The sequence below is a fragment of the Labrus bergylta genome, chromosome 17 (assembly GCF_963930695.1).
Source record: "Labrus bergylta chromosome 17, fLabBer1.1, whole genome shotgun sequence".
Taxonomy (NCBI): Eukaryota; Metazoa; Chordata; class Actinopteri; order Labriformes; family Labridae; genus Labrus; species Labrus bergylta.
In genome coordinates this window covers 8907367-8932906 of record NC_089211.1, presented here as the reverse complement: position 1 = coordinate 8932906, position 25540 = coordinate 8907367, and the positions used below count along the sequence as shown (strand labels likewise).

Sequence of the window (25540 nt, the reverse complement as noted above, 5' to 3'; positions counted from 1 at the left end):
ATAGTTCAGGATATATCTGCACACATTTTATTTAATCAACAAAATAAAAATATAAAAATATGTTCTTAACTTTCAACTTTACTTTATTGTCCCAGAGAGGAAATAAAGTAGGCTAATTCTTGCTCCATTTAAAGATGTAATTTGTCATAGTGCATTTTTAAAAGTATGTGGAGGAGGGTTTATCACAATTTTACACCCCCTCAAATTTTAGTTAAATAAGACGAGTTAAATCAAATTAGTTTCTCAGCATTTTGCACTTCCTGCTGGCTCAGCAGATAAACACCAATGGCCCTTTGTACACAGTCCCAGGCTGTGATTGGCTGTTTTTTCTGCTTAACCTGATTAGTGGTTTCAGAATTTTACCATCCCAGGTGTTCAGAGACACACACATTTTTAAAGGAACCAACCAGTGACTATAACCCTTTTCACACATAAGGAAATGTCTTGAAAAACTCCGGAGATTAGGCTACCCGGAGGAGCTGTAGGCTATATGTGAACTCAAACAGACACATTTTTACCCGGAGTTTCTCCAGCCAGACTTCTAGTATTATTTCCACAGAAAGTCTGAGTGAGCTGATGTGAGAACACAGCAGCATATATTCCAGAGAATTCACCTAGAGCCAATAGAAAGAGAATGACGTTTATATATATATAGTCCTCTACGATCTCCGTGCACGTAATTAACCTGCTGCATTATGTTTTCTGTTCGTCAGTATGTTGTTCTCTGCTCTTTTGTAGATGTTGTCATTCCATTGGATTGGATTACACATAGCATTGATATAAAGGCAAATATCGTCATGTAGCGGATTCTGTTGCTTCGGCGTCCACTTCCACGTTGTCCCCCCCCCCTCCCCCCACACACTGTTTCACAGTGAAAAGTCAAGCTGAAGGGGGGAATGATGTCTCTTAGAAAACTGCTTTTAGACACACTGGAGGATTGGGTGAAGATGAATTCAACAAATTCAAGTTTTTCCTGCTGGATCGTGGCACACTGGAACCGTTTAAGCCCCTCCATAAGAATGAACTGGAACATGCAGACAGGCTGGACACAGTGAATAAGATAATCGAGACCTACGGACAGCCTATTGAAGTGGTGAAGAGGATTCTAGTGATCATCAACAGAAATGATCTGGTAGAGAAACTTTCGAGCAGCAACAGCACAGAAGCACAAGGTCAGCTGGAGACTACAGCTGTAAACTAAATCTTCTGCTATATTTATAATAATACAACTGTGTACCAAACGTGTAGTGTTTCAAATCAGTGAAGCCTGTTTCTTTTTTTTTACAAATGCATGCTAAAGAGAAATTATCCCATAGTAAAATAATCTTCAGCATGTTTACAAAAGTGTGGTATGTTTTTAGATTATATTATTCTGCAAATTTGTGCACCAGTAGAAAGTGGTCTGGACCACAGATGCACTGAGGACAAGTGAAGTTTAGGGACTAAAGTATTCAGAATATGAAAGATTGTCAGCATGTTTCACGGGTTGATTCCATACACTGCACAGAGATAGACTACAGGATCGCTCCCAGCTCCATTTTTAAAAATCCCTCAAAGACAAGCTCCAAGGAGGCGTCCTCATCAGACGCCTGTATCACCTCAGTTGGTTTATTTCAATGTTAAGGAACAGCTGCTTTAGTCTGAGCTTATCATTCTATCTCTTAAGACGGGGCCCAGACACCCTGCAGAGGAAACTCAGGTCTGCTGCTAGTATCTGAGATCTCATTTTTTTAGTCTCCACCAAAAGCTCATGAGCACAGGTGAGGGTTGAAACGAAGACAGACCCCCCCAGACCCAGCTCCCTGTTCCCCAGATCTGGTCCAACCCTTGCATTACAGCTGAAGCTGCACAAACATGCCTGTCAATCTCATGATTAATTATACCCTTATGCTGAACGAGACCCAGAGACACTTGAACTACTTGTCTTGAGGGAGTGGCTCATAGTCTGCAGGTGAAATCCAGTGTTTTCAGCCAGAGAACCATGACCTTACACTCTGAGGTTCTGATTCTAATGCAAACTTCTTACATGGCCAAAAACCAATCAAGTGCCTACTGGGAGTCACAGTGTGTTGAAACCAACATTAACCACACCACCTAATGAAAGCAGAGATGCAATTAGGAGGCCCCCAAAATAGACACTCTCTTTCCACTGGGTGAACCCTGAAATCCTCTCTACTAAAATCTCAAACAAATCCAGTGACAAGGGACCAATCAGGTTGAGGCCAACAACCAACGGGATCTGTTTTACTTTGTGCTGAGAATACATGCACAGCTTTCACTTATAAGGACAGGACATGGTCATAAGCCCTCTCCAGGTCCAAAAAACATACAGTATGTAGAATACATAAGCACACTCTTATGTGGATAAAGAGTTTTGTTAATAATGGTCAGGAGATCCTCAGAGATACTTAAATATTTTTCACAAGAGTGTCCACACGCTTACGAGCAAATTAACACCATTTTTAAAATGTTCTTATTATGAAGGCTTACCCCAAGGGACTGTATGTGGTTTATGTTATTGGTTGTTGCTTTATTTTCTCAAACAGATCTGGAGTTGTTTGACCAGAACAAACAACCTCCGTTGGTAGTTTCTTCAAGTTCTCCGGTGGTAGTTTCTTCAAGTCCTCCAGTGGTAGTTTCTCAAAGTCCTCTGGTGGTGGAAGTGTCTACCGATGATCTGTAAGATGACAGAATTGAAGTTATAATCGACTTCTGACGATGTGTGTTTCAGGTCTGTTTGCATCACTGTTCAGGTTGCTCAAGTTATATTTCTGGAGTCATTCAACATTTGGATCTTTTGGTTGAATTTTTGTGCAGTAAAGCTCCTATCTTTTTCTTCAAACTGACCAAACATTGAGGGCTTTACTTAAAAGGTTTTTCACAATTCGTTTTAGAATAAAGAAAGGTTGAAGGTTGATAATCTGTCAGGGTTGATTTAAGTTTTGCTTTTTCTCCAGGAATACTAACACCTCATGTAAATGTGACTGCATCACCTGCAAAGATCTGATCCAATCAGGTCCTCCTGCTGTTTACCAGCTGATACCGAAGAAAGACAATATTGGAACAATAAGAAAAAATCCAACCAAGACAAACAGAACCCTCTTGCTTGTCGGTGGAACAGGGAAATCTACCATGATCAATAGTTATTAGATGAGAGAGAAACCTACAGCTGTGTATCATCTGCATATAATGATAGCTTCTAACCTGTTTCCTTATTATTTCACCAAGCAAGCAAAATAAAAACACTAGTGGTCTAAGAATGGATCCCAGGGGAACTCCATGTAAGATGGAAACAGAAGTTCAAAACATAATTAGAAAATGAGTCAAATTAACATCATGACATCATTTTACATATTTTAAGTATATTTAAAGAATGCAGCCCTCTGAAGACCTCACCAGAGTCACATCAGACTGACACCCAGAAAGGTCTTTGTTTCATCAAAGTAAAGTTTATTATTGCATTGGCTGTCATATTGGTGTAAGGATGGCTGTAGTTCAGACCGCATTACCCACAGGTGTGTAACCTGGAGCTGCTCGTTGCAGGTCTCTGTCGGCTGTTGAGAGGAGGGCGGCAGGATGAGTGGGGCAGCTCTGGGTATCGAGATCGTGGTGGTGTTCTTCCTCGCTCTGTTCCTGCTGCACCGGTATGGAGACTTCAAGAAGCAGCAGCGCATGGTGCTGTTCGGCACGCTGCTGGCCTGGTACCTGTGCTTCCTCATCGTCTTCATTTTACCCCGGGACATCAGCACGGTCAGTGGAAGGTCGAGTCTAAACGTCTCATTCATGAACGTGGACACAAACCTGAACTGTGTGTGTGTGTGTGTGTGTATGTGTGTGTGTGTGTGTGTGTGTGTGTGTGTGAGTGTCCGCTCCTCACAGACCATCTATAAGCAGTGTAAGATAGACCATGACGACCACGCCTCTGTGCCCACTGTCAACCCAATACTGTCCAATCACACAGCAGCAAACACATCTGCCACACCCACTAAACGGTGAGTATACTACAGTGACTCGTTAAAAGTTTAATGTGAAGTTTAAAGAACTAAAACCTTTAAGATCGTAGAAGTCCATCCCTCTCTCTCTTTAATCAAACATGGCGTCTGGAATGTGCATCATTTTAAGGGAATAAAGAAGAAACCTGAGAACTCCCCCCCCCCACACACTTTTTAAGACCCAAACAAACACAAACTAATACAAAGTTTGCCCTGTGTAGCGTGTCTGCTTTTCAGCTTTACGGTCGACTTGTCGGCTTTTATCCCCGCTGTCCAAAGTTTATTTTACCTCACAAGTCTCCTCATTGCTCTTGTTCAGCCGCTGACAGACTTCCTGTTTTGTAAATCTTAACTCCAAATTTCCTGACAGTCATATTTCCCATCTTCTTCTCCGCCGTCACACGATGCTGCCGTGGAACATGAACAAACAAAACCACAAAAAAGAATAAAGAATATAACACTAACTGGACAGAGTAGGGTCGAAGTGACGTCTGAAACTGTAAGAGCTGTTGAAGTCAAAATAAGTTGACAGACTTTATTTTGCTGCTTGTCTTTTACAGCGAGTGGCTGTAAGTGAACTTCTCGTACAGGGATCCATAAATCCCTTAAGTCTCTGTCCATTTCAGAATAAAACACCTTCACGGGGCACCAGTAGCCTAGTGGTTGGTTAGGTGCCTCATGTACGGAGGCTATTGTCCTCCAAGCCGCCATATTTACGCTCCTGTGACGTTTCTCCTTCAATCTGAATGTCATGGAGGAGTAATGGGGGGTGAAGTGACCCCCCCCTCTGTACCGTCTTCAGATGCGTTACAGAGGAGAGGCGGGATTAGCTGAGCGGTCTCAATGTAAGCGAGGGGAGTCCCACAGGGTCGTTTAGGACACTCTTAATGATAACTCAACACGAAGTAGTGTTACATGGCGCTAGATATTCGAATTCCTGATCGTATCAGACACTGTTTACACTTTTAAAATGCATGTAAACATCTTAGTCCGACCTACATCGGACCATAACGGACTTCTCATAATTGGAAAAGAACACCTAGATAAGTCGTTCACAGTCAGCAAACTAACGGCGTGTAAACTCAGCCATCGTATCGTAATCGGATTTCCGGTTCTGCACATGCTCGAGAATTTCCGCCGGGGCTTTCACCTGGAAGTGGAAAGAGACGACTTAATAAATAGTAGTGTTGTTGCCGGAAACGGTGTCCGTCTGCTGTTATCGCCGCAGCCAAAAGATCTGTTGTTCTTCTAATATGAATTATTAGAATGTAAATTAATGCACGTAGCTGTAGCGTCGTCCATCTTCTCGTACGCCATCTTTGTTTGAATGCCGCCAGATATTTTGTTGTTGCTGTGACGTTTAGGTCAACAGGAAGTGGCTCTATAACCACGTGTTGAAAGGGGTACAGCGCCACATAGCGTAGCGGAGTGAACCAATGCTCCGGCCATTTATACGATTCTCTGATTGGCATTTATACTCAGACAAGTGACAGCTGTCCGTTCAAGTAGCAAATCGGTATCTGGCTTTATCAAGCTATCCCATGTAAACGCACTGACTGATAAGCTTTTCTCTCTCTAAACTAAAAACTATGCTTCTCTTTTCATCTCTTTGACCCAAAAGACTGAATCATTCCTGATCGTGTATAAAACACAGAAACATACAATAACGTTGTCAGTAACTTCCTATTTCCTGTGAGGTAAACTTGTTTTGTGTTTGTAGAGTGAGATGTAACAGCTGTTTGTGGTTACAAACTAAAAGCTCTCTCTCTGTCGGGATCCTTTCTGTCAGGTTGTCACACACTTAGAGTAACAACCGGAGCCCATCAGGGACAAAAACACGACTCCAGTTTGTGACCACAGAGCGTTCAGTCGAGAGGAAACACGTCCATCATGTCCTCCTTTGTGTTTTCAGGTACGAGCTCCAGACCATCGGGATCACAGCAGCTAACACCTGGGGCCTGTTCCTCCTGATGCTGCTGCTCGGGTATGGTTTGCAACCAACTGCACTCGAGGAAAATAAAATGTCTGAAACAGGATTAAATAGATTACAGCAGAGTCAAGCCAGACTCCCAGGCTTCGAGCTCGGTGTTACACTCTCAGATTTAAGAAGTTAATCAGGTTCAGGAAGAATTATGGGACCTCTGAGTGTTTGTTGTTTAGCTGGAAACAAAATGCACGACATAGAAAACAGGTGGATCTAAAACTGAGCCTTGTGGGGCACCACGGGTGATATGGGCAGTGCAGGATTAAGGATAACGGACAGACTCACCAGTAGAGGGTGCTGTTCGGTGGGTTTGTGGAGGGCAAAGGAGGCGGGGCTAAATCTGGCGGTATGACATCACAGCTAATAAGGAAGTCTGAGCTGGAAGTTATTCACAGCTAACAGCTGGCGACACCAGAATATCTGAAGGTTGACCTTTGTCTCCAGAGGCTGGATCTTCTTCAGATGATTGACCACGGAGCAACCAGCAGAAGGTTATCCCGGTTTAAGACAGAATTTATTGCAGAGTCAATCAGAACTGTGATCAACAGCTGACACAAATACAGAACACTTAGCTACTCTCAGGAAAGCATTTAATGACCTCGTTGGGATCTGGATACAGACTGGAAGATCTACACTCTGATGTGTTTATGTACCGTGTGTTCAGGTGATCTACGCGGTTCAGAGACACAACAGGACTCGGGTCCAGTGGGAGATCCTCCTGCAGCAGGCTATCCATCTGGAGGACGTCGCCAAGAACGAGACTAGCTCCACCCACCAGTTTGTCCACAGCTTCCCGTCGTCTGAGCCAGCCAGCTGGTTCAGCAGATGCGTTTACACGCCGACTGTAGGTGTGTGTGAGCCCAGAGCCAATAAGACATGTGAACCAGAACACAATACAGCCGATGATCCAAACTCTAAAATGTTGTGAAAAAATACTTAACTCTGAGTCTGTGTCTGTGTGTGTGTGTGTGTGTGTGTATGTGTGTCTGTGTGTGTGCGTGTGTGTGTGTGTGTGTGTGTGTGTGTGTGTGTGTGTGTGTGTGTGTGTCTGTGTCTATGTCTGTGTCTGTGTGTGTGCATGTGTGCGTGTGTACAGAATGGTACTGGGAGTGTCTCCTGAAGACCTGGTTTTACCGGCTGCTGTCCGTGGTCCTGACTCTGTTCAGCGTGGTGGTGGTTTGGTCTGAATGCACCTTTCTTCAGCACCCGGCCCGTCCTCTCTCTGTTCGCTGTGTTCATCCAGCTGGCTGAACGAGACTACAACTACCTGTACATCGAGGTGAGACACACACACACACACACTCTCAGGGTATATCTGGTCCAGTTTATCTGACTGTTTTGTGATGACCCTTCTCTCCACCAGATGGCGTGCTTTGTCACCATCTTCTTCCTGTGTACCTGTGTGTACTCCACTGTGTTCCGCATCCGTGTTTTTAACTACTACTACCTGGCCTCCCATCACCAGACCGACACTTACAGCCTCCAGTTCAGTGGCATGTGAGTCAACACCTTTTGATTATTTTATTAACACCTAAAGGAGCAGTATGTAACTCTGACCCCTAGTGTTTAAAATGGGTACTGCAGTCTAAATTCTAAACATTGTAGAGAGATGCTGTCCCCCCCCCCCCCCCCCCCCCCCGCCCCCTCCTCTCTAAAGTCCATGCTCACGCAGGTTGCCATGTGGTGGACACTGAAGCTTCAGTGTTTAGCCAGCTCTGCATCGGTCTGTAAACCTTTCTGCGTTCTAACTTGGGTTTGTGCACGTGTATACGTGTAACCGGTTAGGAAATCATTACCGTTTAGGAAATTTTTAAAATAAAAATACATTTTAATTCTTTTATGATTTTAAAATGTTTTAGAGACACGCATTCAATCATCTATTCGATCAAAAATAACACATACTATTTATTTAGAGATGAATAAAGCTACAAATGTTCCACTTTGACAACTTTACTGCACTCACAAATGCACGTGATAAATGCTGGATAACTGACCACCGCGCATTACGTCACGTAACAAGTAAGTTTCACTTTTGACTTGCGATGGCAGCCAAGACTACTCAGCGAAGTGCGCCGTGGAGGAGCCGCACTCCTGGGGATTGACTCTGGTGCCTGTGCGGGTTCTGGCTTTCCATGTCCGGTAACCGGTTGAACGTAAGTCTGTGAGCCTCTCTCAACCCTCTCTTTGGAGGGGGTATTGAGCCACACTCCTTTCCCTTTTCTGCCCTTCCGCCCTATTCCGCTTCGTCCGGGTAGGGGGAATTGCGCAGTCCCAAGGGTCAGGCCCATTCGACTACGACCTCAGATCAGACGAGACAACCTGCTGAATTTAAGCATATTACTAAGCAGAGGAAAAGAAACTAACGTAGAAATCCTTTGTTTCTTGTCCTTTTAAAAAATACAGATTTCATACTCATCATGGTAGTTGTTTTATCATAGCCTTGTTATAGGCCTATATAGGCCTCAAATAAATACATACAGGTATTTGTTTTTACAAATTCTATGGCAAGTTTTCTGTGTTACTTATATAGCCTACTTTCTAAAGCACAATTGTATCTGTCTGACAACTTTGAGTGGCAGCAGTGATGCGGAGGAATCTTTCTGAAAAGCGGCCTCACCCTCCATTGGTTGTATAGCGTGATTGCGGTCCACTTTTCTTTTTTTTATTAATAAAAAAAAACAAACGGTTAACCGTGTACATGGAAAAAATGACGTCGTGTAACCGTTTACAATTTTTTGTAACCGTTCACACCCCAGTTCTAACCTCTCTCCATTTTTCAAAAGCATCTCCAATATTGATCCTAGTTTGAGCACGTTTCTGCTCGTGGACCTTATTAGAAACATGCAGAGGCTTTTTAGGTACAATCACTTCTATCTGAACCAGTTCTCTTGCCCGCTTCCATCACTGCAACACCTGTTGGTTTGTTCTGATAACTGCTCTCAAATCTGCCTTAAAACTGCCTGTCCGGGCTGGCTGGTGCATAAAGTTGATGAAGGGTGTTTGATGCAGACTGTGACCTTTGACCTGCAGGCTGTTCTGCCGTCTGACGCCTCCTCTGTGTCTGAACTTCTTGGGTTTGATCCACATGGACTCTGCCATCTCCCACCAGCAGAAGGAGCAGACTGCGTACACCTCCGTAAGTCGTCCCACGGGTTTTGAACTTCACGTTCTCGGTTAGTTTCATGATGGATAGAATCAGAGAGTGACGAAGCTTTGTGTGTCATATTTGAACCAAAAATATAAAAGACTTTATATTGATGTTTTTGTTGCCTGGGGTTTCAAACTAGAATCATATCAAAGTTTAAGTTCTGTTACCATGGCGACTCCACCTGCAGGAAGCGAAAACCTGAGGTCAGGTGTGTTTCTCTGCAGATCATGGGATCCATGCGCGTCCTCTCTTTCATCGCTAACGGCTTCTACATCTACTACCCCATGCTGATCGTCATCCTCTGCATCGCCACGTACTTCAGGTCAGTCTGGGGGGGGGGGGGGGGGGGTGCTGCAGTGTGGATCTATCAGCCTACATATGAAGGAGTCTGTAAAACCACGTGCAGAGGGAGATATGGACAAATATGTCCATATGGACAGACAATGTAACTCGATGTCATCCTGGATTATGAGCATCTCGCTTTTAGAACTTCTGACCGACAACTCCACTTCATCAGCAGACGCTGCACCGCTGTTCACCTATTGTCTTAGATTAAGGACTCTTTTTATATAAACATCATGCCAGGTTTATTTAGTGAACATTAGATCGCCGTTTACCCGCCAGATAACGTTGGGTCTGCACTAGAGAGCGAGCTGCTCATAATATCTGAACCCTCGATGTTTATTATACTCATCGTCATCAAATAGAACTCTCAACGCCTCCAACAGAAACCAGGGTCCCTGACCAGGGTCAGGTCAGGGTCTATGACCAGAGGAGAGCCGGTCATCAGAGTACAAAATGTTTATCGCTGCGATAATCATGAAACCTAAAACTAATGAGCCAAACATGTGAAGGTCACACTGTGAGACTTTGAGACTTGGTCTCTGTTGTCGTGATGCTGCGTGCTGTGAACCGAGGCTTCTCATTGGTCAATAAAAGCTGTGGGTCAGTTGGTAGAGTCATCGCCTCTCAACCGGAAGGTCAAGGGTTCAATCCCCAGCTGAGCAACATGTCCGATGTGGGGGCAAGACACTTAACCCTGCTGCTTCAGTGGCGGTGTATGAATGGATAACTGTTGTACTTACTCTCTGATGTACGTCGCTTTGGATAAAAGCGTCTGCTGAGTGAATTGTAACATTGTAAAAGCTCTTTGATATACAGTCTGATGTTATTTCTATGAATGTGGAGTCAGCCGAGCAGGTGCTAATGTAGTGTCTCCTCAGCCTCGGGACTCGCTGCCTCAACCTCCTAGGCTTCCAGCAGTTTGTGGGTGACAGTGAGATGACCTCTGACCTCATCGACGAGGGCAAGGAGCTGATCCGACGAGGTAACGACAGAACGATAGAAATGGTGCTGTCTTTAAACGATGCAGGTTAAACTAATCATCAGCGATGTCTTTACAGAGAAAAGGAAACGGCAAAGGGTAGAAGACGGAGAGAACAGACGCAGAGTGAGTAACCAATCAAATCACTCCTCCAGACCACTGCTCACTTCACATTTGTCTGTTTTTAACCACATTACGAGGACCGCTGGGGGCCCCTCATGGTTAGTTTGCACGCCTCATGTACAGAGGCTGATCACGTCACTCCCCACGCTCTTTCTCGCTCTGATTTCTGTGTGTGTGTGTGTGTGTGTGTGTGTGTGTGTGTGTGTGTGTGTGTGTGTGTGTGTGTGTGTGTGTGTGTGTCTCTGTGTGTGTGTGTGTGTGTGTGTGTGTGTGTGTGTGTGTGTGTGTGTTCTGCAGGAATGGAAGGAGCGTTACGGAAACTCGAGGGATGACTACACGGCGAGGAACAGGAGCAGCCATGAGATGAAGGAGACCAGTTACTCAGACACCGTGACGCCCAGAGACAACAGACGTAAGTGCTCCCCTCTGTGGAGATTCTAAAAGACTCCCGCTGACCGATGATAACCAGCTGCTGTGGTGTGTTGAACAGAAGCGAAATACTCTCGCTCTGGAGGCCGGGCAGAGAGGGACTGCATGGAGCTGCTGCAGGACGCTGAACCTTTAGACTTCAACGCTGAGTCTCTGACAGATGACGCTCTGGACTCAGAGTCTGGGAGGTAAACACGGCACACTTTGATTCCTAAGGAAATGTGACTGATGATCCAAGAGTTCAAAGAACCATGTAGCCCAATACTCCACGATTCATTGGTCAGAGTCTCAGTCGACTGCCAGACGAGCACAGGGACCGTTCCATTCCAGCTCTGTGGGGGTGTTTCATGTCTAATGTTACGTAGAGTTGTCTGTTTGAAATCCTTCATTGCTCATTGTAGAGACAAAATCATTTATCCTTATCCAGTGGTTATGGACTTATTTTATCTCAGATATTCACCCATATTTTCAGATGTGTTCACCAGTCAAACACTAGCAGTTCTCTGTCACCAGCAGAGGGCGCTATTGGATTACAACATTCATCATCACTCTGCAGAGAGTCAGGCTCGTACACGCTCATGAGTGTCTTCATTAAATATCTTTTCCTCAAGTGTTTGATAACTGAGGGATCAACACGATAAATGTTTCTATCTCTCTCTACAGTTTGATGATGAATCAAGTCCTATCATAGAATAAATAGTTATTCCAACATTAGAAGACAAAGAGATTAACCATGTGGATAAACAATGAGCACAAAAAAAAACAAACGTTTGACTGTCAGTCGACGATGGGCAAAAACCAAGGAATCAGATTGGGCTGGTTAGTTGGGGAAACTTATTAAAACTCTTTGACATGTTTGACATAAATGAAGACACACCTCCCGTGTCGTCGTCATAGCGATTCTCTCAGATTGAACCCTTGAACACTTTTTCTGTGACGCTCTGTTGTGTTTTTATTTCCATCCAGTCATGATGAGTAATGAAGCTCTCTCTTCTTTACTGTGTCGCTCTTTCAGACATGCAGGAGGACGATATCTGTCCATGTCTTCGTCACGCAGCCGAATATTTGACGACGTCTGACGGGAAGAAGAAAGGTGAAGGGGAGCCATAAACTGGAACACACATTAAAGTTTGAAGGAAGTGAATGTACCACATGACCTCTGTTTCCCAGGATGCACGGTAACTTAACTGCAGGTGGCCTGTGTCAGTGACGGTCTGTCCCCCTAAATGATCCATAATCCTGTCCATGAAGGCTAAAGGAATATTGAAGCTAACCATGTTACACTAACTGTCATGGAGACACGTCTAAGTCCTGCATGTCAGGCAGGGGGCGCTCTAACCGTCTGAGCATGCTCTAAAAGAGAGTCACACCCTGCTGCATGTCGTCACTTTCATCACAGGTCACATGAAGGAAGGTCATCTATATTTGTGAATGTATTTCTCATTTTGTCATGTTTGAAACACGATCACTCTCAGCTTCACTTCATCTACAGCTCACAGCAAGAGAACCCGAGTTGTCCGTCATGTTAAATCAAAACGACTGCTCGGGGACTCTCCCCGCTGACGCTCTTCTGCGGCGTTCACACGGGACACTCCGCCCCCTCATCTCCTCAAACAGTCCGACTGAGTGTGAAGCCATAAACGGTTTTAAGAGAAGTTCACTTCCTGCCCTGATGGTTAGAAAATGTTCCCTCTTGGCTTGTCACAATACCAGAATTTAAAACTGTGATGAGATTCTAGTAAAAATCAAACATTGATACCTGTTACCACGGCAACACAAATAGAAATCTTAAGCCCTGTTCAGAGCACCGTTTCCAGCCGCCATATATACACGGCTGTGACGTTTCTTCTCCAATCTAAATGTTGTGGAGTCGTAATGACAGCTGTGTTTAGTTTCGGTCTAGTGAAAACAAAGTCTGATGAAGGCCGATGACATCAGATATTTGGTAACTTTCTTTTTATATTCATTTAGGGAAACTCCTGCACTGGATGACTTCCTGTCCTGATCGCCTTCCTATGAAACAGATGTAGTTTGAATTAAAGCTCAGGGGCGCCTAAAGTTTAGGGTTCTGCTGCGGGCCCCATGTTGGGAGGCTGTTCTCATTGCAGTGTCCCTGGGTGTCCCACACAGTGTTAAATGTGTTAGCATGTAGCATTAGCTCTGGGACTGATGACGAGCTCCTGCTGAACCAGTGGAGCTGTACGATTACTGTCACACTTTACTCACCTGTCCGGCCTTTAACTCTATGAAATGATCCCGCCTTTATTTGTGCCTTTATTTGCAAACAAAACTCGTGCACAGCAAAGACAGAAAGACTAATAATTTGTGTGTGTGTGTGTGTGTGGGGGGGGGGGGGCTCTCTTTCTTTATGCTGCTAACAGGCTAAACAAGCTAGTTAGTGTCAGAGGAGAGGAACCAATCAGGAGCTGGTGACAGAGAAGAAGACGCTGTGCTTTTATGTCATATGTGAATATGTGAAGTTCTGATTGTAGTTAATTTAAAGTATAAATGTTTGTTATTTGACATTCCTGGTGTTCATCTTATTAACCATGAGTTTATGTCTGTATGAAGCATCTTTTGTTGTCACATGATTTCAGAGAAACGTTTATTAGATTCAAAGAAACAGAAAGTAAGAAAGAGAGGAGAGTTCACTTTGATAAGCTTATTAGTTATTGCTTTGATAAAACGTTTACAACACAGGTCAGACAAACTGTCATCGGCACTTTATAGCACTTCCTGAAGAGAAGCTGTGGCCATTGGTTCCAATCTGACCTCGACCTCCTGACCCTCTCCTGCGTGTTGTCCTCCACTCTCTCTCTCTCACTTCCTGTTTCTCTCCTGCTGTCCGATCTTAAAAGACAAAAAGGCCAAAAAAATAGAACTTCAAACAAACAAACAAACAGACGTGGTAAAGATAAGAATTGTTGATAACCTCGGCTGCTTCAGCGCCACATATTGGTCAAAGAAATCCAAACGTCTTCCCTCAGAAATCTCGTCCACACACGTCCACACTTCAGGCTCCAATAACTCCAAGTGTGAAGAGAATATGACACGTTTCAACATAAGCTCCGCCCACAGCGCAAGAGCAAACGTATCACACATTTAGAAGAACCGTGTTGGAAATATAAAATATAACCAGACCCGGCGTGGTCCAGAAATATGTTGAAGTAGTGAAAACCTCAAGGGGCGGGGCTTAAATGATCTTTTTCTTCTTCTTGTGATAATCCTTGGCTTCACCTTGCAGACCCTCTCACCTACAGTCTGTGGTAACAACAGGTAACACACATGTCTGGCCCTTTAAATGTGTTAGCATGTAGCATTAGCTCAGGGGCTGATGACGAGCTCCTGCTGGCAGGTTCAGTGACCACGTTCACATCACGCCGCCCTCGGTCCATATCATGTCTGTGTATATAATGTATGATATCTTTTTGTATGAGTTGGACTAATTCATGATGCACAGAAGAATTCATGTGACTTTGTATTTATTGTATTTCCTGGTAACGGAGCGTCATCATCCTGCTGATTCTGATGTTTGATTATATTTATTCATGACGCCGCAGGTGGAGCGTAGATATCACGAGTTCTTTACTGTCGTGACTTATTTAGAGAAACAATGATGTATGTTTTAATCTGCTGCCAGTGTTGTGTCAATAAAAGAGATCCAATGTTACCGTGTGCGTCTGTTTATTAGCAGGAATACGGTAAATGTTCCCGATCACAGAGACGCCTCGTGCTCCGACGCTCCTAAAACGCCTGAGCCCATCTGTGGGGACAAACATCTGGAGGCTTAGCTAACGTAGCGCTCTCGCTGTTGCTTTGCTCCTAGACGACTAGATGTCATAAAAAGGAGGTCAATCCTCCTACTTGATGTGATTGGCTGATTTGGCCAGAAATGACATTGACAAGCGCTGCGACTCGGCGTCTTGAGCTGAAAAGTTGACCTTTCTTTAACCTTTAAGCGCCCCTAAAAAGCGCTACAAAAACACATCGTGCAGAGAGGAGCGCTCACTAAGCGCACTGTACCAGAGGTAAACGATGGTTTCACTGGCGACGCTTTTGTAGCGACACATCTCCGTGTGATCGGGATCTAAGACTAAGCGTACAACTCCACTGCTTCAGGCGAGGACGAGGACTTGCCGCAACGATCCCATGATGCATTGCACAACTGCCTCTCTGGCTCTCTATGAAATGAATAGAAAGCATTGAGACCCTATCCGTCGTCTGAACCAGTGGAGCTGTACGATTACTGTCACACTTTACTCACCTGCCTGGCCTTTAACACTATGAAATGATCCCGCCTTTATTTGTGCCTTTATTTGCAAACAAAACTCGTGCACAGCAAAGACAGAAAGACTAATAATTTGTGTGTGTGTGTGTGTGGGGGGGGGGGGGGGCTCTCTTTCTTTATGCTGCTAACAGGCTAAACAAGCTAGTTAGTGTCAGAGGAGAGGAACCAATCAGGAGCTGGTGACAGAGAAGAAGACGCTGTGCTTTTATGTCATACAGTGAATATGTGAAGTTCTGATTGTAGTTAATTTAAAGTATAAATGTTTGTTATTTGACATTCCTGGTGTTCATCTTATTAACCATGAGTTTATATCTGTATGAAGCATCTTTTGTTGTCACATGATTTCAGAGAAACGGGGACTTTACCCATGAGTGAAACAACGTAAAGTAAAAGGAGGGAGGAGTGTTCTCTTGGATAAGGTTTGTCTCTTCTGATTATTTTAGCTTTATATCTGTAGTAAGAATCTTTCGTACACAGAAACAGAAAGTCAGAGAGAGAGCAGAGTTCACTTTGAAAAGGTAATCTGTTTTTTGCTTTGATAAAGAAAAGATTATAATACAGGTCAGAAAAACTGTCATCTTCACTTTACAGCAGTTTCTGAAGAGATGTTGCGGTCTGTTTCTGAGAAATCATGTGACCTCAGAGCGACCTCCATCTGCTGATATAAACTCTGCTTGTTCTCCTCGACATCAGAGCGCTTCATGACCTTGAGAGCTGAACGTCAGGTGAGAACACTTAAAGACTTAACAGCAGATTGAAATACATGGGGAAATGTATGAGACAAACTGTTACCGTTACATTGATATGAAACGACATTAAGAGAAATGTTTTAAATGTTTGCATGAAGGGGGGAGGGGCTGAGCAAGTTTCTTCACTCGTTAATATCAAGATGGCAGCTGACGGGACGCCGAGGTCACTCACTTGTTTTTTTTTAATTTCAGAGAACCAATCAGCTGCTCCCTCCTCCAGCTCCTCGGAAGACGTAACCATGGCAACGTGAGTAATATATTTACTTAACAACACAAATGAGGTGTTTCAGTGTTTCAATACCTGTGATTGATTAGAGTGTCTTTGATGCAAGACAAGAAAAAGTTCAAGAAGTTGAACTCCACACAGAGCTGATCAGACTGCAGTGCGCAACGCTGAAGGATAAATTCAAGTCTGTTGGGTTGGAAACATTTGATGCCTGGCAGTGAAATACCTGAAGATAATTGTTTGAATCATTCACTCTGTGTGTTTGTGACAACATATTCATGTGAACAGTCTGTGATGAACCTTAACGAGTGCAAAATGTGCTGACACACACACACACACACACACACACACACACACACACACACACACACACACACACACACAGACACAGACACAGACACACACACAGACACACACAGACACACAGAGACACACACACACAGACACACACACACACACACACACACACACACACATACAGACACACACAAACACACAGACACACACACACACACACACACACACACACACAGTCTTATAAATATGAACTCCTTTTGTATAATTTAAAAAGTGATTTAGACAACAATGTCATTATCAATATCCTTTACATTGTAAGTTAAACTTAATACATTATAGAGGTAGCCTACAGTACAGGTAAAAAGTGTTTGTGTGTTTAGTTTATTATATGAGAGAAAGATGTTTTTAAGTCTCTGTGTGTTCTCTTCTCAGGACGTTGTAGTCTTTAGCTGTGAGCTTTGTTCAGTGTTAGTTTTGTTTCTGTCCTTTTTATTTCAGACGAGTTGTGTTAAGTTGCATTTGCTGTAAACACCCCATGTCCTGATATGGATGTTTCACATTAAAAGCACTTCAACTTCAGATAGGCCGGAGACTTTTATTTTGAAGAACTTGTCGGAAGTAGAAAGTGTTTATCATCGAACGAACACAGCTTTAGCGGAGGTGCACTTAGCGGTGATACTGTCGGGAGTCTACTGTGTTTACAGCCGCTCACTTTATCACGAGTCACCGACACAGCCCCCTTCTTTTAGTTATCCTGGACTTAAGACAGCGAGGCATCAGTTTAAACACACCTTTAGCTGTAATGAAGATGCTCATCCATGCTGCGGTCGGCTAAAGAGACACTGAGTCAAGTTGTTTCAGCCTGCAGCGGAGCACTGTGGTCTGAGCCTGCAGGACCAGCTGACTCATAAAGTCAACAAGCACAGGACCGGGACTCAATTTACGTTGTTTTCTGTCACTAATCCCTCTGTTAGCCTACGTTACTCTCATTACACACCACTGTGTGTGTTTAGGTAAAACAAACTCACTCAACGCTGCGCAAAAACAACCACATGTAGCGGTTAGCAGATGCTTTTTTCTAACCCTCGTCAGCATCGATTATGTCCTGTCCCTGCATCGATGCATTAATCGTCTAGTCTGCATCGCGATGCATCGATTAAATGATTAATTTCAACAGCCCTAACACCAGGGCCGGTCCGTGGCATAGGCAGTAGGCTATAGGCAGGGCCGTCGCAGGGGGGGTGTGAGGCCCTGCTCTTTGACGTGGATGCGCAATTGCGCATGAATAACAGTCACACGGACACAGCTATTCTAGTTCTACTGCACGCATAATCCCGCTGCAATACGTTTTTATCAAGTAGAATAATCATACATATAGTCTCAGCTATGACTTTTTTCTATTTATTTCAAAGGGGGAAAAAATCAACTGTGCACGAGTGGTTTTACATCAAGTCAGCTCAGTCACTTTATTTTTGACATCTTGACATTTCAAACAAGTAGGTTAAGCCACTTTTCATTCATTATATATGTTCATTTTCATTACAACTATACACAACTCGTTATTTACTGCACTGTAACTCTAACAAATGAGATGGACTCACCATGCGTAAATTGCGCAGAAGCTGATCATGTCAGAGTCTTGGCCGCAAACTCAGCAATAAGATCTTTATAATCCAGTTTGGATACAATGTCCTTTTCAGTTGATAGCATGGCAAGCCCGCACAGTCTGCCCTGTGACATGGAGGTGCGCAAATAGTTTTTTTCAGCTTTGAAAAGCTTCGCTCGCCCGATGCCACCGTTACTGGAAAAGTCAATAGGATCCTGAGCGCAATCTCACAATTAGGGAAAGTTCCTTCAATCCCTTTGAGGTAACAAAGTGTTTTAAGCGCTGTAGTTGTTCCCTTGTCTCTTGAAGTATCCTCAACTTCTCAAAGAGGTCCGGTGCATTTGTATCCTGAGATTCGGACGTGCTCAGAGCAACACTCAGTCTTGTGCACTGTCTTTGCAGGTCAGTCTTGCAGTTCACGCAGTTTGGTCAGATCAAAAATAAATCCAAACATGTTGCCAAACTCCTGCATTTGTTTAAAACGAGTATGGAGAGCAGTGAGGGCCTGGTCCACTATCACATTAAAATAATTATTCGCCCAGCTGCGCACCTCCAAGATTTTGTAACAACGCGGACGGGTTTGCGCCGACATCTTTGCAATGATTGGCTACAGGGCCCGGAAGTACTTTATTCAGGCTGTGTTGAGCGCTCGCGCTCTGACTGCAGTCAGTGTGAAATGTCTCGACGTTCGCAGGGGCTGTGCTCACCGGCCGCAAGCAGCATGAATCAGGTTCTCATGACAGCTTGCGTCGCAGATTTACCCCTCGCCCCCTTCCTCCAAATGTTTTTATTGCAGATCTAAATGAATCACACAAATGACATATTTGGGATCCGAAACGGCGAATTTCGCCGAAAGGTGACAAGTTCGCACCCCTGTTAAGTGGATGAATTGGATGAATATTGTCTTTGGTGCTCAAACTGGCTATAATTAAAGGGGCAACGGCTGAAATCTTGCCTAGGGCACCAAAATGGTTAGGGCCAGCTCTGCCTAACACACACAGACAAACACACATCTAAAGGCTCTCTCTTGAATAAAGAAATCACACGTGCGTGCGTTCGTCAGCAGGTCAGGTTGTGTGTAGTACTTAGACAACGCACGTGCGTGTGTACGCGTGGATAAAAGCGTCTGCTAAGAATTGTAACATTGTATTATTAACTAATCTAAGCAAACAAGATATCTACAAACAAACCGCGTGGCACGTGTGAGTGTGGTCATGAGTGCTGATGTGTGTGTGTGGATGAGAGAGAGAGAGAGAGAGGGCACCATGAGAGGTAGGTACAAATGGTGGATAAAGACAAAGGAAGCCGTGTGGTTGAAATGCGTGTCTCCCCTGAAGCTGGAAGCTTGTGAAGAGAGGTATCCTCTGGTGTAGAAAGACCACACATGAAGAGATCGAACAGTGAGAGGCGACTGCTTTTATCGACCCTACACTTACACTACATGTGTTAGATGTTGCAGAGCATGCTGGGAGTGTTTCTGCAGGGTAGGGCATGCTGGGAGTAAGAGTCATTTAAAGTACTCATACTCAGGCTTCTGTGGCTACAGGCCGGACCTTTGTTTCAACACATGGAGATCCCAACAGAACATTATTATTATTAAGTAATAATTAGAATGGTGGCAACAATAACACAGCAATACAAAAATAATAATAATAATAAAATAAATAATATGATATAATATAATAGGTCTGTATAATTTATAATAACATTCGTAACAAATATGATAATAAAGAAAAAGAAGAAAAAAATAATTGTTTTGTGTATTTACGTAATGGCTTTGAACAGGAAAATAAATACATTAATTAATAGATAGAAAATAAATGTTTCTGTATATATAATAGGTCAGTACAATTTATAATAACAATAGTAAAAAAAACAAATAAAATAAAATTTTTAGAAATCAATCGATATAAATGAGTGAGTGATTGTGTTTGTTATCCAAAATCCATCAGCACCTCCATTTTCTCAGGAGACTAAGAGTGTTCGGTGTTTGTAAAAACATTATGTTAATCTTTTACAGAGCAACAATAGAGTCCATTTTACGGTATGGCATCATCAGCTGGTTTGGTGTTTTAACAGTAAAATCTAAAGCTCAGATCCTCAGCCTGGTTAAGACAGCAGGCAAGATCATGGGAATGCGTGCCCCTCTTACCCCCCCAGGATCTTTTGAGCAGGCCACAATCACACAGGCCAACAGCATCTTATCGGACACTTCCCATGTATTGCAATCCGAATATGTTTCGCTGAACTCAGGGAGAAGGTACAGGGATCCTCTGTGCAAACACAACCGCTTCAAAAACTCACTAGTCCCTTTTTCAGTTAAGCTCATTAATGAGCAAAAAATAGAGGATGAACGGAAAACCAGGAGGCCCCCAATGTACCGATAACTGTAGACATGTATGTATGTGTGAAACTGTCTGGAGTGGCATGTGTACATGTGTGCATGCGCCTGTGACTGTAGGAGTGAGTGTGTGTATGTGCGTGTGTGTATGGATACGTAAGCAGACGCTTGGGTGAACTGTAGCACGGATAAGCTAAATGTTTTTGCACATTTGTAATTACTGTTTTTATATTGTTTTCGATGTATTGTACATGCAGCAATTTCCCAGCATCCGAGACAAATTTCTCCCTCGGGAGACGAATAAAGAAACTTTGAACCTTGAACCTTGTTATTTGGTGAAAAAGTTTGAAGAAGGGGGCGAGATAATTAAATAAAAATATGTTTTATGTCACAAAAGAAAAACGAAAATAATTAATAATAGAGAAATGAAAAAGTTACAATATGTAATACATACATCAGCTTGTTCAGTTCAGTGGTAGCGGCAGGAACAAAGCTGTGTAAGTACTGCTCTGATCTGCAGCGTGGGACTGAACACCTCCGTCCAGAGGGCAGAAGCTGAATGTCACTGTGCACAGGGTGGGAATCATCAATTAAAATGGAAGCTATCCGCTGCAACTGTCTCGTTAGCTCAGTAGAACATCATTATGGTTCGGTCAATGTGAAAGTACGACAGTTACCTACAAATGCTGATGAGCCTTTTTCAGTTTAGAATCAATGATGATGATTTGACTTTGATTACAATGGCATCGGATTACTATGTTGTCTTTCTATTTTAACGACTTTACGGGATGTTTGAGTACATGAAAAGCGCTCAGTCTGTAGCCTCCATAAGGGGAACTTAAAGGTGTTTAGGTCTTCTTATATTCAGTCAATGTTGAGAGCCAGTCTTTAGTCATCATTCAGTCCAGGAAGTTGCAATGTTGCGATCGCAACAATTAACGCAAATTCAACCAATCCCCGTGAATTCTGGGAGACCTTGCAATTTTGTCCAATCACCACAACTTTTCTGCAAATTTGATGAATTTAAATGGTTTCCCCCACGAGTTTCACCAATCATAGCAGTCCCCCGCGAAAAAGGCGAGCTATACGTCACCGAAGTTTGGTGACCATTGACCAAACTCACTTCCTTGTTTATATGCAGACATGTCCGACACAAACGTCACACATTTACCTTCAAAAATTACAGCTAAGAACCGTGCAAGGCAACTCCCTGATGTTCTGCACGGAAGCAGGGGTTAACTGTTTTGCACCCCGTGCAGCGTTGTGGTGGAACACAAACAAAAGTCATCGATCTACCTCAAAACACACAGGAGGAGAATGACTGAGACGCACGGACAACATACAAGACAAATTACAGTGACAGAGGCTGCTGCATCCAGATCGATTACAGCTGCTGAAAGAAGCAAGGCAAGTTAAATAAATAAGCATGGACAGAGCTTGTCTGATTGGATTGAACAACTAGGAGCACCAACAGAGGGGATTGTGTTATACAGCACAGATCCTCTGAGTTTGGCAAATCAGCCGTCTCTATTAGAGCTACACATTTTTGGAACTCCATACAGAGTAAAATCAGAGAGTGCTGTAGCTTTGCTGAATTTAAATTTAAAATCAAATCGTGGCTCAAATCAACTCAAACATGTCCTCATCACACATAAACACATTTTCATGAACTCTGTTTGATAATGCTGTAGTGTATTGATACAGAATGTTATTATGGCTTTGTTGTTGTGGTGTATTGGAGATATATGTTGCGGTATAGCAGTTTTTTTTTGTGTCGTTTTTAAAGTCAAGTGCTCTTAGCCTATTATTGTTTTAATATAATGTGTGGACTGGTGTAATGCCATTGTTCAGTGGTTGTGTACTGTCTTACTGTTGTGAAGATGTTGTTAGTGTATGTTTTGTTTCTTCACAGAGACATTGTCTCTGTCTCCTGCCCAGGGAACACAGAAGTAAATTAGCTTATAGCTAACTCTGGTACAGCTAATTGGCTGTACACCATCCCTTTCAAAATAAACAAATAAATAAATAAAAAATAAATAAGATTGCTGTTAGGTGGGGTTTGTTTCTAATGTATAAATCTAATGAAGAAATCGTGAAACAGACTGGAGATTATAACACCATTTAATCGGCCGAGGTCAGACAACTTCATCAAACAAGCATGCTTCCAAATCACTTGACTGACAAAGTGCTGACAAAGTAACAGTGTTCACAGTGCTGCTTATATTCTGTCAAAAAGGTGCAACCCACAAATTCCTTTCTATTTGGGTGCATCACCATAAACAATAAAGATGACATGACACTGATTTGTATACGTATCAGATGTAGACTCTCTGTCTAGCAAACAGTTGCTGACAACATATAGTTGGCTCCTCTCCATATATAGATCTGCTACTACTTAGGTGCTTCGCTCATATAAGGTTACAGCTTCAGACACCTAAAGGTAGGAGTGTTAACAGGTGGTAGACAGACTTGAATAATACATTTCACGAAGTTACCAAGATGAATGAATTTCATGAAAATTCGTCCTAACAATTGCGATACAAACAGTGTGTGTGTGTGTGTGTGTGTGTGTGTGTGTGTGTGTGTGTGTGTGTGTGTGTGTGTGTGTGTGTGTGAGGGTGTGTGTGTGTGTGTGTGTGTGTGTGTGTGTGTGTGTGTGTCTGTGTGTATGTGTGTGTGTGTGTGTGTGTGTGTGTGTGTGAGGGTGTGTGTGTGTGTCTGTGTGTATGTGTGTGTGTGTGTCTGTGTGTGTGTGTGTGAGGGTGTGTGTGTGTGTGTGTGTGAGTGTGTGTGTGTGTGTGTGTGTGTGAGGGTGTGTGTGTGTCTGTGTGTATGTGTGTGTGTGTGTGTGTGTGTGTGTAAGGGTGTGAGTGTGTGTGTGTGTGAGAGAGGGAGAAGTCACTGAGTGAGGGAGAGGAATATGTAACTTCACAAAGTTAAAGGCTCTGCTCAGGTTAAAAATATAGGCATCACTCAATCACATCGAAGTGTGTGTAAGAAAATCGTTTGCTTGCTGCCACAATTTAATTGCAAAAAAACGTCTAAAAACATTGCAACTTGCATTGATATATTCTTTAAAAGCTGCCGCGAAATCAATCATTTTAGGCCGCAACAATCCCCCAAGAAGTCCAGAAACTCCTAGAGGGACTGATCATTCAGACTTATTGTTGTGAAAAATGAATAATTGACCCTGATTGTCATTTGGTTTGAAACTGCTTAAAGTGCTTTCATTAAAAGATCCCGTTTGGATCTCTTTGTAGATGTTTTCTGGTTTTTGATCGAATGTCTTCACCTTTCAACAGAAACACCACAACCAGGTATGACCACATCACCTGCAAACACCTGATCCGTTCAGGGTCTCCTACCATCTACCAGCTGACACCAAAGAAAGAGAAAATAGGAACCATAAAAAGAATGACTCTTGGTGAAAAAAATCCAACTAAAGTACACAAAACTATCCTGCTTGTGGGAGAAACAGCAACGGGAAAATCTGCTCTGATCAACGCTCTGGTCAACTACGCCATGGGAGTGACGTGGGAGGACAATGTCTGGTTTGAGATCGTAGAGGACGAGAAGAAGCAATCACAGAGTCAAGAGGAGGACGAAGAAAGTGACGTGAAATGTGAAAGTCAGACATCAGATGTGATCGTGTACGAGATCTTTGGCTTTGAAGATAAAACTCTGCCCTACTCTCTGACCATCATTGATACTCCTGGATACGGAGATACCAGAGGGCCTGAATATGATGACGCCATCTCTACTAGATTAACTGACGTGTTCCGCTCACAGTACGGAGTTCATGAGATGAATGTCGTGGGTCTGGTGCTGAAAGCGAGCGAGAATCGACTAAGTGACCGTCTGTGGTACGTCTTTGATTCAGTGGCGTCTCTGTTTGGAAAAGACATGGAGAACAACATCGTCTCTCTCATCACACACTCAGATGGAGGGAAACCTAAAAATGTTCTTGACGCTCTCAATGCTGCAAACATCAAGTGTGCCAAAGATGAAAATAATCAGCCTGTTCACTTCCTGTTTAATAACCTACAAAACAAAGAGAGAACAAAGAAAATTAGAGTCCTTATGAATGCATATGAAACAACAATGGAAGGAATGTCAGAGTTTGGAGAGTTTCTGCTTAGAAAAGCTCCACAACAGCTGAAGACAACTGTGGCCATTCTGGATGAACGCATCAGACTGACAGCAAGCATCCAAAACCTGCAAGAGCGAGTTGAGCTGATTGAATTTAAACAGAAAGAAATCCAACAGACTCAGGAAGCCCTGAGGAAACATGAACAAGAGATGAAGAGCAATGAGAACTTCACTGTAGAAGTTGACGAGCCCTACAAAGTTAAAGAACCTATCAGCGGTGGAATGTGGGCATGGGTGTTTTATGAAGGAGCTGTGTCCTGTAATGTCTGTGAGGAGAACTGTCACTACCCTGGATGCACAGTGGCCTGGTCTCCCAAAGGCTGTGAGGTGATGAAAAAAGGTTGCTGCACTGTATGTACAGGGAAATGCCCTGTGTCAGATCATGTGAAGGAAAAGTGGAGATATGTGACTAAGACAAGGAAAGGGACAAAAACTCTTCAAGATGTGAAAAAGAAGTTTGACCAAAGTAAAGCAGACTGCAAAGAGAAAACAAGCCTTCTGGAAACAGTTCAGAAGAAAATGGACGAACTTAAAAAGGACAAAGATCGGTGGTTGGAAGAGTCCTTCCAGCATGTTGTCAAACTGGAGCAGATCGCTCTGAATGTTGATTCACTGTCCACTCATATCCATCTGGACTTCCTGATTGACAAGATGAAGGAGAACAGTGATAGGTTTGAAGAGGAGGTCCAGAAACTGGAGGAGATAAAGAGGCGAGTGAATAAAGGAACCAGAGCAGGGCTGGCGTACATGCTCGGTAGACTGACTGTATCTGCTGGCAGAGCATTTAAATAAATGTTGGAGTAGGTGAACAAGATCATTTTGAGAAGCTCTGATTCAAACACGATGATCTTGTTGATACAAACTTTAAATCATAGCAAAGATTT

At 43.3% G+C, this 25540-nt stretch overlaps 2 protein-coding genes and 1 pseudogene across 2 annotated transcripts; all 3 read left to right on the top strand.

Annotated features, from left to right (window-relative positions):
* Window positions 1-3481: 3481 nt before the first annotated feature.
* LOC136183164 (G-protein coupled receptor-associated protein LMBRD2B-like) lies at window positions 3482-4078 on the top strand. Its single transcript, XM_065965423.1, has 2 exons — window positions 3482-3750; window positions 3880-4078. Exons 1-2 carry the CDS (start codon window positions 3577-3579, stop codon window positions 3994-3996), a joined length of 291 nt encoding a protein of 96 aa, XP_065821495.1. The 5' UTR covers window positions 3482-3576; the 3' UTR covers window positions 3997-4078.
* A 2538-nt stretch (window positions 4079-6616) lies between these two features.
* LOC109986308 (G-protein coupled receptor-associated protein LMBRD2B-like) lies at window positions 6617-14668 on the top strand (annotated as a pseudogene).
* Window positions 14669-15456: 788 nt separating this feature from the next.
* On the top strand, window positions 15457-25448 carry LOC109986306 (uncharacterized). The gene is made up of 3 exons (XM_065965745.1): window positions 15457-16013; window positions 16230-16284; window positions 23810-25448. The coding sequence occupies exons 2-3, from the start codon at window positions 16277-16279 to the stop codon at window positions 25446-25448; spliced, it is 1647 nt and encodes a 548-aa protein (XP_065821817.1). The 5' UTR covers window positions 15457-16013; window positions 16230-16276.
* Window positions 25449-25540: the final 92 nt, after the last annotated feature.

Coding starts and splice junctions, on each gene's coding strand:
- LOC136183164 (XM_065965423.1), top strand. CDS start 3,577: ATGAGTGGGGCAGCTCTGGGTATCGAGATCGTGGTGGTGTTCTTCCTC. Junction 3,751..3,879: donor TACCCCGGGACATCAGCACG/GTCAGTGGAAGG, acceptor CGCTCCTCACAG/ACCATCTATAAGCAGTGTAA.